The 12,785-nt window shown below is 33.9% G+C and overlaps 1 protein-coding gene across 1 annotated transcript; it reads right to left on the bottom strand.

Annotated features, from left to right (window-relative positions):
• Window positions 1–225: 225 nt before the first annotated feature.
• Window positions 226–8,837, bottom strand: LOC113766322. Its single transcript, XM_027310526.1, has 7 exons — window positions 8,802–8,837; window positions 8,281–8,412; window positions 8,158–8,232; window positions 7,137–8,045; window positions 5,862–5,899; window positions 5,584–5,758; window positions 226–359 (listed from the first exon to the last, which is right to left on the bottom strand). Exons 1-7 carry the CDS (start codon window positions 8,835–8,837, stop codon window positions 345–347), a joined length of 1,380 nt encoding a protein of 459 aa, XP_027166327.1. The 3' UTR covers window positions 226–344.
• Window positions 8,838–12,785: the final 3,948 nt, after the last annotated feature.

Genomic DNA, 12,785 nt, shown 5'->3' with positions numbered 1-12,785 from the left:
AGATGTTAGGTCTAATTTAAGCGTTTTGAATAAGAAAGGTTTTCTGTTGTTGCTGTAAACTACAGTAAGTCGCTGTTGTTTCACCAAAACTAGTTCAGAGCTACAATAAAATTCAGAATTCAATAATTTGAGATAGGGAGCGAAATGCTGAAAGGAATTTGCTATAAAAAATCATGAGATCGATCTTACTGTTAACTCATAAAGATGAGAGCAACTGAGGTAAGGTTCCAGAAATATTCTTCAGAGGTTTTATTAGATATGGATAAGTACTTCCGTGAATCTGAACTCCAACACTGAAAATCCTGAATGTACAACTATCCCAGAGTTTCCAACGCCTTGCAAGTTCAATCAGAAAGTCGCTGCAAAAATAAGAAAAGATTAAATCATGCAAATAGAAGGCATACGCACAACTAGAGGTGGCAATTTGGATTGAGATCCATTTATCCATCTATATAATCCATAATTAAATGGATTTGGATTATCCATTTATGATATTGGTTTTAAATGGTTGACCAAAGTAAAACCATTAAATTAAATGGATTTATATGGATTATCCACAAAAACCACATATATCCATTTATTTAAAAACCAAATAAAAGTAGCCAATCATGATCAAAACTTGCAAGGAAGAAATATATGACAGTGTAGTCCTCCATGCTCCCCAATCATGCGGCGGACCGCATCAACGAACTCAATTTGGGAACACCCCCCCTTTTTGGTCCCCCACCATAACCTTCCCTCCTATTCCTAGCTGGGTTCCCTCACTGTTTCTTTAATTTAAACCCAGAAAATTTTCCAATCACTGGTTGTATTTGAAAGAATATTATAAATTTTTTGTGACATGACGTGTATGAGATAAAAAAAATTAAAAATTATATTTATGATATAGGTTAAATAACATTTGAAAATTTTATTTATAAATTACGGTAACCAAATTAGACCAATTGTTCTTAAATTAGACCAAAATACTACCTAAATTCTTAAATGAAAAATCTAAGTATTTTGCCATCTTTCTCATCCAACTACACCTAAAATTTACGAGTACATAAAAAAGTATCTTCATATTACAAGAAATGGTAATACAAAAAAAAAGTAACCAAAATATTTAAATGGATTATAAATGGATAATTGGATTTTATTTAATCCATTTAGATCCATCCATTTAGATCCATTTATTAAATGGATTTAAATGGATTGGATAAATTTCATCCACCATCCATTAAGTCAAAACCAATTATGAACCATTTATCCATATTGCCACCTCTACACACAACACATGAACAAACTTGGAAGAGGTATATACTTCTAGTAACAGAAAGTAGGGGTTTCTTTTGTAGCAAATAAGCAAATACAATGCAGGGATGCAACATTTAGATTGAATTTGAGACACCAACCACAATGGGACTACATTCCACACAACAAAATTGTCCTAACTTGACACGTACTATGCACAGACTTGGTAGCAACAATATACAGTGACCAAGCTATGGTTTGAAGCAACAAAACAACCAAAGACCAAATCGGCTTTGCATTTGATTCTCAGGTACGGTTACAAACATATTGTCCTGTGTTATATCACAGGTAAAGCATTCCTGAAAAACAAGCCAGAACAGGATTGAGCTCTTATAATCTAGAGCGGCAAAGAGTATGTTAAATACAGTTTGTGCGCTAGCAAATGATTGATTCACTTGAAAAATACTAGAAATGAGAATGTTACATGAACCCAAAAGGCAATTTATGTAAATCTTATGACTGATATGACTAAACTTCAAGTAAGAGAAAAGAACAGATTGTGACAGGGAACTTTCCTCCATTTTCAGCGAAGCTAACATTGATGGATATGTTCACAATCATAGTGGATCGGTGGCTGTCAGAGAAGTGGTCAGGGATGAGACGGGTGTGTGAATTAAAGGTCATTCTCGAAAGTTATGAAATTGATCTATCAATATGGCAGGATTGTGGGTAATCAAAAAGGGCCTTCAGCTGGTATGGGAGTTGGGCTTCAGATATTAAGCCAAGGTAAGCATAGATGGCATCCAGCTGCTGCCATCATAAAAAATTGTAGTGCTAGGAACAGAAGGTAAGCTTCACATAGGACATTTTCATCATCAAGCTTCATATTTTTGATATACCTCCTGATGAGGTGAGACAGTTTTTAGTTTAGTTATGCATAGTAGGGAAGTGGCTCTCCAAAGATCAGAGTCATAGTGGTTCACTATTGCTACCATATAACCCAGAAAAAGAATGCTATCATTTTGCCACAGTAAGAAATCTTGCTCTTAACTAGAATTGATAAATCAGCATGGAGAAAGTAACTCCGCGAGCAGAGATTATTGTCATCATTGTTGAGAAATAAAAGTTATCCATGTGGGTAATCAATATAAGCATCTAACTATTGTAGGAAACTCAAAAGAATGAGATCATGATCTGACTTTCTGATAAACAGTCATTTCTTAAAATAACTCAGCAAGACGAGAATTCTGGTAATGTCCACCTCCAAGCCATTAAATAATCAAGAGACAAAACAGTCAAGTAAACAGAAACACACACACAATATGTAAATAACTGCATGTACAAATGAAAATATTTCAAGTTCCTCAGGTAAATAATAGAATTTTTCAGTATTCAATATTTCCATAAATGTGTCTGAGGTTTATTATGCAATTTATGGAAATATTGAGATGCAGATAACAGAAGACCAGATCACGTTTGCTAGCTTGCACAAACAAAACTCAAGTAAACAATAAAAAGTGTATCACATTACAGTTTGTGCTAAGCATCAGGAAAATAATACACACCTCAAGCTGTAGAATCTCTTTCATTTAACTCTTGTGTGTGAATGTGATAACTTACATGCTAGCTCAGAGATCAAATACATTATATTATTGTGCCTAGGTATATATGTACCCTTATACAGAAAGGATTAAAGCCAATAGAGATCAAAACCTCACTGGATCAGTTACATTCCAAAACTCGCGTAATTTCCAACTGCCATTACATAAAGATAGTAGAATATATGCCAGGTTTAGAGACAAGGAAGCCAATAGCCTAACGTATAACTTGTGGAGTAGAGTGCCTCATGAATGAAACAAAGGTATATGTTATTCTTAGGCGTAATAAAAGATTCAATAACAACTAAGGTATATGTTATTCTTAGGCGTAATAAAAGATCCAATAACAACTAAAACAACAATGTCTTGTTTTGCAGCAGCCAAATAAAATTGGATTGAGGAAGTCTAGGAGGAAATTCTTTTGTAATAAAAACCTGAGGCATTTCATTAATGATTGTAATGGAATATCAGTTGTGAGCAGGACAAAATTAAGTGACATAAGGACAACTAGATGTATTATATTTCAAATATATTAAGGTAAACGTATTTTTGAAACACAATTTGGTCTAAATCCTTATGCCATGGCGCTATCAACTGTATCTTATATTTGCCACAATTCAAGAGCTAAACTTTTACGATTGTGAAACATGATAATGGAGAACAGAAAATGACTAAAGTCAGAACGTTTTACAGCACAAGAATGAGGTACAAAAGTAAAAATTGAGAAACCAACATGCTATTATGCATTGCAGCTTCTTGGTGCTGCATGACATCTATGTAAAAGATATCAAGAAAGAGAGACTCTTGGGTAGAACACCAAAGGCTCTTCTGAAATTAGTACAAATATCACACAACTACGTAAATGAATTTGGAGCAGGCCCCATATTTGCCATAAACATTTTTCATTTTGTCTTCATTTTTCTCTGGTCACTTTCAGACGTAATCTGAATCATCTAGTAAAATAATACCAGATATTTTTTATTTTTTTTTTATCAGCAGCAAAATAAAACATTTGATACAAGAAAATTTTGCTGATAGTGAATAATTTAAGATCATGCATTTATTTCTTTCACACCTACTCTATATTGATTTGAAAATTTTTGTTTTTAAAATTCTGATTTGAATAATGTAACTTATTTGTTGAGAGAAAGATGCTGATTGTATAACCAGTATTCCTCAATGTTTTTAAACCCGGAGCATTAACTGAACCGGATGAGCTTCCGGTTCACAGTCCAAACCAGTTCAAACCGGTTGAAATGTTTTTCTTTTTTATTCTTTTATTTATTATGTAAATTGGACAACTTTAATTTTTTTTTTTTTAAAAAAAAGAAATTTTAGTATGAACCGGTTCAAAAGTCTGGTTTTTTAGCGATTTTGACCCACTCGATAAGTTCTTAACCAGGTTGGACTGGTTCAATTGATTTTCTGGGTTGACCAATGAACCGGACCGGTGCCATGGCTGGTTTGTGGTTCGACCAGTCGAAATGGTTGGTCCAGTCCGGTTATCAAAACACTAGTATTCCTGGTTGTTTTTAGCAGTTTATGATCCATTTAGGCTTCAAACTTAATCACCATGAAATATTTTTTGCCTGTTAAGACTCTTCTTTGTTATCATCTTTAATGCAAAAGTACATATTTTAACTAAAATCTTGTAGAAAAAGGGGAAGTGGGCATCCATCTGGGACATCACTTGTGGAGGAGAGGGGGCAAGATATTTTTATAAAGGACAGGGGACAACAGATGGTATTCATGCCACACTTCCACTTCCATATCTATCACTCAAAGGAAATTTCGAGGTAGATATGTCTACAAATCAGAAATCTCGCTTGTTCTTGCATTTATTTTGGTAACATATCCAGCTCACAAGAGCAAGTGAATGTGCGACCAACTGCATAGCATCTCTAACACAGGCATCGTAACAGTAATGATTTTTCTACTCATCAACGGTTATGTCATGCTAGTCCCGTTGCACTGAGACAGTTGTCTAAAGGGGAGCTATACAATATAAATTCTTGCTTCAGCTAACTTGGCAGAAACAATCTCAATTTTTGCTGGGCAAAAGTTAAATGACAGTCACCTACATGTTTATCCATCCTCTTTCTTTTTCTTTCTTAAAACATAGATGTGTATATGTAACCTAGTCTCAGAAACACAAAAGATTGAACACCGATATCAAACAACTTGGATAGGTAGATAACGATGTTAGACCCTGTTCTTGCAGATACATCAAGCTAGCTAACTGACTTCAAATTTTGATTTTGTCATAGAACAACTGACTCCTTTACATGCTGGACTAATTTCTTCAATGGGATTCTGACGTGATCTTACTATACTTGATTAACATCTTAAAATAGTGAACTAAAACAAGTTTTGGATGTATTTTCTGACAGTTGTTTTTTTTATTCCATTTATTTTAGATACACAAAAGGATGCAAGAATAGTTGACTTCCAACTACTGAAGAGAAGCAATGATGTGATCATTGTTGCTAACTGAAAGCCTATCTTGTGGCGTGCGAAGTAAAGATCAAGGCACATATACTAACATGACACCGACTTGTTATTCTATTAAGCATTCAACCTGCAAGATGCCCTCAGAGACACTATTTTTCTTCAAAGATGCGTTGGAGAAATTATTAAGTGTCATTTTCTAAGCAGAGTAAGATGCTTGAGTCGAATTGAAATCAGCCAATCATGTATGAGTTGTGTTCATCATCTGCCTAGATGCCTATCATTAAGAACATTTAACGCAAACCTTAGGAAAAAGCCGCTTGGATCTTCTTGGGAGACCTTTGCTACTATGACGACGCGTTGACCTTCTTAAAATTTTTCCACCACAAATTCCAAAAACCTTGTCAGATTGATAGCATTGTCTCTTTCTTTTATATCCTCCATCAGATATGGACATTTCTGCTTTGTTTCCTGATTTACTGGTAAAAAATAATAATTAACAAAGCAAAACAGCAAAAATCTCTGCTTAGATGACTGTATCAAACAAATTCTGATAAAATTTTTCCAACAAGTTACTATTACCTTGAAGCTTCTATGTCATTAACGCTACAGCTCCAGGCCTGAAAATGGCAAAATACTGCAGGTGACATTGACATGGACTATTGTAGAAAGCAACACAAAATAGAAGATCACAAATGCAAGTCAAAGATCCATAGCTAGTAACTTTCTGGTCAAATTGATGATATATTTTGTTAGCACAAAACACAAAAAAAAAAAGATGACAATCCACTAATCTCATGGAAGCAAAGCAAATTTCGATTCATTAACACAAGGTAATTTGCATATAATTCCATCACTTTGATGTTGATGATACATTCCTAGTTTGAGAGTTTCAGTATATTCATAAAACAACCTTTTCTACAGACAACCACCACACATCTTGAGGGGTTAAGGTGGAAAACAGGGCCCAGAGAATGGGAAAAAAAGCAAAAGATGGAATAAACACCAGCAAGCTATAGATCATAATATGTAGAACAATGAACTTGTATATGGACATGAAAGATGTCAAAACCCATGTGAAGTGTGATCCAAGCATGAAAGAGAAATAAGAATGTATCGGTTACATTGGCAAGAATGAAAATTAACTTTCATGCATACATCCCATGCATATAAAATCAAAAGGAATGACTAGAAAATTGAGACGCATGACGCAAGATAGCTCAAGCAACAGAAATTAGAAGGATAGAAGAGGCTAATTAATCCTACAATCAAGGATTCTGTTTTTCTTTTCCAGGCCTAGAAATAAGATGACGGGAAAGGAGGCAAAATTCCCAATCCATGCATACATAATCAGTATTGAACACTATAAGAGAAATAATGACTTAAGATGGAATGAAATGAAAATAATGCAAGACTTTTATGGCTCCTCTGGTCCTCAGTAACAGGTAGCTGGCATAGCATGCCCTGGGTTGACAGGAAAAAACCAAAGCAAAATATTGACAAACAGAAAGCTGAAACAAAACCAAACAGGATTTTTTAGTAATAGTCTGAGTTTCAAATGCCATGAAAATTTAAAAAAAAAAGAAAAGAAAAGAAACCTGATACATAGATAATAAAAAGTAAGCAATCAAGAGTGCTGTATAAAAGCAGCACCTTATAGAGTTCTATACCTGCCTCCAAATGGGAAGAAAAGAAAGAGGACAGAGAAGACAAAAGATTGCAGAAGAAACAGAGTTCTCAGAATGCAATAACTACAGAAGACCTTTCGAAATAGCTGTTGAAGCAGGACTAAGCAAATATTCTGTATCATTTCAGGAAAGTTACTCTACAATAGTAATTGCAAAAAAAACATGTTACCTCTCCAACAACAGATGATGACTTGAAATGACCATTTTGGTCAATTTCAAGAGAATTCTCCAATACTTCCCCTTCCATTTTAGTGCTTTCCACATTATATAAAGGATTTAGCAAGGGCTCATAGATAAAAGGAGAACATGCTGCATCTTTCTGAAGGCCTGCATCTTCTGATGACTGCACGTCAGGCGTATTAATTGCTGAAGAAGCATCAAATAGATTTTCATGATTTGCTTCACTCCAATGGCTTTGTATGTCTGCATTCTTGTAAGTTTTATTCCAAAGCCTTGTACTTTGGCAATCCGTTGCATTTTCTGATCCATCTGCTGCTAAGCTTTCCACGAAACTGCAGGTTGATTTTGCCTGGGGAGCACAAGAAGGTTCTATTACCTCACAGCTTGTACTTGAGGTCGTGTCAGAAACAACAACTAAATCAAGCTCGCAAAGAGTTGGATTTTCTTGTTTTTCCACAGCATCTGAAACCTCACGAACAACTTTGCAGTCTTTCATTTGAGACATTTCCAGAGACCCATTTTCCCCATCTGGACAATTAATCACCAAATGTTCATTTTCTCTTTTCAGTGAATTTGGAGATGAGTCAATTTTCACATGATCACTTCCAGATGTGGTCTTTGAAGTTGTACTCCAAGTCAAAGAACTCTTTATCTGTTTACAGTTCTTTTGCAAGTATTCAAGCTCCTGACGAAAGCTTTGAAACTTGTTCTCCTGGAAAGCTTGACACAAGCAGACTTCATTTTCATATCTCTTAGGCGAATCCAATGAGCTTGAACTGATATCAACAACAAGGTTGATCCCTTCTTGTGAGAAAACAGAAAACTCAAGAAAGCGAACTGTTGTAGACTTCACGGAAGAACCAGAGGCATTCTCCAGGAGATCTCCAGAGGTTCTATCCTGAATCTGAGGCATATCAGTAGTCGGACTTCCCTTCTGAAGCAAAATTTGTTATGCTCAAGGAGATAACCCTAAGATTTTGAAGCCACTTGTCTCAAAAACATAAATTTACCTTCACAAATAGCCTCTTTCCTATTACTGCTTCAGCAGAAACAGTTTCAGATGTTGTAAGAAGACTCTCCACTACCTTTTATGGTTCAAGTAAATATCTGCGACAAGAAAAGTAATCAGATACCTTGAAAGGACAATCCCAGTAATCTGATAAAAGGTAATTGAGTCTGTTTTGCTGCACAAGAAAGAAAGCGGGAAATCCAGTGCAGTAGACTCTTACCACTGCAACACTGGAAAGAATCCAGCGGATTAGACCCTTAAATCAGAATATCTACAGTGGTTATGGAGCAAATCGCTACCATATTAATAATCAGGGACCTAACTGATGTCCCAAGGTTCACCTTAAAAAATCAATAGCATAACTTTGAACAACTTTTGTCTCTCACAGTGGTCGTTGATGGAGTTGACTTAAGGATACAGTTGATCTTATATCATGCGACAATATATGTAGAAACAAATTTATTTGGTAAATATTTTGCTCAAAAATTTCAGCAGCACATTCTTTGAAGTGAAACATTGCGAAATAAATCATATTTCACTCTCCGTAGTGCTTGAGAATAACCATTAAACAACTAATGCAAAGGAGTCCACCGCTTGTAAATTCAAAAATCTAGCTCATCTTTGTTACTTTCTTGAAGACATTACAGCATCACCTGAATAATCCACAAGCTCTTTACACATTTTTAACTTGACAAATAACCAGACAACTCAAGCAATAATCTAAGGCAAACATTCCAACCGAAACAGAGATTTTGCTTAAGGAGCAACAGAAGCACTAAACCTAGGCATCTAGAGTTCCATTAATGCATGATTAAATGAATAACTAGTCTTTTGAGTCATATTGAAGATGGAACCTGCTAATGTTATTTCAAGAATAAAATTTCAGTAAGATAGAGATTTGTGGTGAAATATTCTTCCTTTGACAATGGAAATGACCAAACAAGAGTCCTTCATACTGTTGCCTTCAGAGGAAAAGATAAACCATATCACTAGCTAATAGCTTGTAACCTAGAAGTTACACTTTTTACTCCTTAAAGAGAAATTGAGAGATTGTTTTGGGGGTGGAATTTCTTTGTTCTGTATACAAGTAAGCAAAAAAGTATCAAGTAATCAAATGTCCATATCACCTTTTTGCTTCATCAATTATCACTTGTTTTTTGTCATTGTTCTGGCTTTTCGTTGGTTAAGCCATATAAGTATTAGATACTGTTTTAATAATGGTTAGCGGAGTATAACATTTGCATATTTGCAGGTAAACTCTATTCCTATGTCACTGTTAGAGTTGTCAAGCATTTCTCAACTGGATCAAGGGTCTCAACGACTACCAGTTATAATTGTCTGAGACAATGAGAAACTGCAACAACAAATATACACTCACTCTGTATGCAACCTCTGTTCATCCACCAGTCCTACCGCGTTTCCACAATTACCCCAAGTTTCAATTTCCACTCAATTTCACGCAGGAGGTTCTCAACCATCAACTGCTGGTGCAATTGCACCAGACAGTCGAGATAGTTCCTGAGAATCGACTCCCCACCTGAATGTTATTCTCATTGTACAGGAAAACACTTTAAAGACTTGGGATGATGTACACCCGTGAAAAAACAACCTCGATGCAAATCATCATAAACATAACCAACTGCTCTAAATCAAAGCTAACTGTGTCACCAAATTTAGTTAAGTTACAAATCACCCATAATTGGGATAGGAAAACAGAACTCTGTCACCTCTACATTCAGAGAATTAACTTACCGCCTATCAAGTTTCATATATTTTCTTATGCTAGCTTTGAAAATTCAAATCTAGAGCAAGAAAAGGAACCATAATTCTAACATCATACTCTTACATAAATTTTCCAACCCGTTATTTTGTTCATTGGATGAAGGAACCTAAAATCCATATCTACAACAAATCTTGAATCAGAAGAAGTGGGCTCACTAAATCTTGAGCATTTCAAAATCCAAAACTTCAATATACTACCAAGAAACAGCAAGTTCTAGATATTTTGTGTCGACTAAAAGGTAAAACCCATCTCAATGAGATTCATAGATTCAGAAAAGACCTCAACGCAGAGACACTTTCTGAAAACAAAACCGCAAAAATTTATTCAAGAAACTGTATCATAATTCTTACAAGAACTGCAAACAGAGCTCGAGTTTTTCATATTTCTTTTTTGCTTCTTACCTTCTCTGCAGATATGGACGGGGATGAGATAAAGCTAATGGGTGTCTTCAAACTCTTGGGGTTGGACCGTTGGAGAGAAGAGGGGAGGGATGACTGAGCCTTCAGACCCCGCTTTTGAAAGTGCTGGTTTGAAGGCTTGCTAGGATGTAATAGTATGCTCTAGGCTTCAAGTTTTTAGTTTTTTTTTTTAATAATTTCTTTTGTTTTACTTTTTAAGCAAGTTTAAGTTTTTATTCAAAATTGATTTATTTATTTTTTTGTCAAAATTTTTATTAGAAAAAAAAAAATTTTAAGTCAAATTCAATTGAACTTTTGTTTAGTGAAGATCTAGTAATTTGAATTTTATAGTATAAAGTAAATCTTATATACACTGACAGTGTATACACTATTACAATTGAATGCATAATGTATATGTAAAATTTGAATTTTAAATTCAAATTTAAATTATGTATCGTGCATCAAATAATAAAAATGTATACACTATTAGTATATAAAATATTAATTCTCTTATATGTATATGAATGTAAAAAGTTGTGTCTGTGGAGCAAAGCTTCGATGGAGATTGAGGCTAAAGCAAATACTAGATCTCGTTTCTATTTGATGTGTTAGTTGGCAAACAAAATTTGAATGAGTTGCTATTGGGTCTAACTAAATTTGAATATTGACTCATTTGACATGCCTCATAATATTTGAAGTTGTTGCGGAGGGCATTTTAGTTTGGCACAGTATCCAACTTAAGAAAGCAACTCCCACGATCCATAAAATTTGTTGAATGTACAATTTATGTACAGTGATCCTAGTAGGAAAGAGAATTTTTACTTTCTTTTATATCTTTTGTGAGGGGCCATCTTTTATTTGATATATTGATAATTATAGGGAATAAGTGGTGGACCACATGAAATGTAAAAACAAAATTTCATTAAAAAAAATAAGTTGACTTCTCTTAGATAACAATTAATTTGGGACAAGAAAAAGTGACAACCATAACAACTTTTATGGGACAGAATGAGTACTTTTTGTGACACACTATTCAATAGGAACATCTGAAACTATACTAAAGATATACCATTGTAATGGGTTTGTTTGAATTGGACATTATTTACACTCTATTTACACCCGTTAGTTTGCTTATATAATCAACACATTTTTCAACCATTTTTAACTTACATACATTACATCAAAAAGTGCTACAATAGTTTTTCAAAAAATTATCCAAAATAATATTTGCACGAAGAACGTTAAATTTATCCTTGCATATTCTTGCACTCTTTTCACATAAAATTTTTTTTTGGGTAGTTTGAGGTTTATTAACCTTACTTCTCCATTTACAAGTGTACAAAACAAACTATACGCTAGTATTAAGGAGTATTCAGGCGTCGATCCTACGAGAAAAGACAACTAGTTACCAAAATTTTTCAAATTATTTTATTGTGTAGACAACGAATTGTTACAAAAAACAAGAAAACAAATTAGAAATAACAACCGAAATTAATTAAGATCAATTAATGCAAAGTTATCACTAAATAAGAACTTCTAGAAATTTGGCTTTCCTCAATTGTCTTAAAAAAGATTTTATCTTGGCCAATTAATTAATTCTTCTATGAAACTATGGTGAAATCTCCCAATTTTATAATACCTGTTTTCACCACTATAATGACCATCTCTATAACAAGTCTAAATCTGCTTTCACTATTTAATATAAGTAGGATTGTAAATGTGTCGTGTCGTATCATTTTTGTATCATGTCACAATCGTGTTCGTGCCAGACAAGTATAGTTCCATAAATGATATATTAAACTTCCTTATCATGTTCATGTCATGATCTGTTTATTAATGTGTCATGTTGTCTTTAACCCGTTTGACCCATTTAATTTTTGAAATTGAAATTACTAATGAAATATCACAAAATCTTGAAAACCATGAACTTAAAGCATCGACCTTAACCAAGTGTGTTACTTGAATCATAGTGCATGTAAATTCAAATTTTGATGTGTATAAATATAAATCATGATGTTAATTAATTTTGTGTTATCTCTGCTTGACTTTACTTTGGAATTCTACGACATGTTAAGTTTTGTTCAATCATAGTCCAAAAGTCAGAGAGAGAATAATATAGAAGATTCAACTACTGTATCCAATATTCAGGAGTTGTGCTTCAAATATTAAAGGCTCTTTCATATGAAAAAAAAAATACTAACTACTTTTAGTCAAAACTATTGATTTATGGTTGAAAATTTTGACATGAATTCTCAAAGGTTCTAAGTCTTTAATCTTTTGATTCCAATACTCGAACAATAAGTTAAGTTCCCGGTAAATTTAGGAGATACTGTAAAGAAATTTAGCGTAAACAACAATTAGACTTTTGGGTACTCTACTCAGAAAGGAATACACTATTTGCACAACAGATTTAGGGGGAAATTAAAAAAATAAATTTGATATAAATAG

The sequence above is a fragment of the Coffea eugenioides genome, chromosome 3 (assembly GCF_003713205.1).
Source record: "Coffea eugenioides isolate CCC68of chromosome 3, Ceug_1.0, whole genome shotgun sequence".
Lineage (NCBI taxonomy): Eukaryota > Viridiplantae > Streptophyta > Magnoliopsida > Gentianales > Rubiaceae > Coffea > Coffea eugenioides.
The sequence above is the reverse complement of the archived record's forward strand: the minus strand, read 5'-3'. Positions and strand labels throughout refer to the sequence as shown.

Excerpts from the sequence above, each read along its gene's own strand:
- LOC113766322 (XM_027310526.1), bottom strand. The coding sequence starts at position 8,837 with ATGTGTAAAGAGCTTGTGGATTATTCAGGTGATGCT. Across the intron at positions 8,046-8,157 it reads GAAAGAGGCTATTTGTGAAG|GATAGAACCTCTGGAGATCT; the intron begins GTAAATTTATGT and ends CCTCAGATTCAG. Across the intron at positions 5,900-7,136 it reads CATCATCTGTTGTTGGAGAG|GCCTGGAGCTGTAGCGTTAA; the intron begins GTAACATGTTTT and ends TGCCATTTTCAG.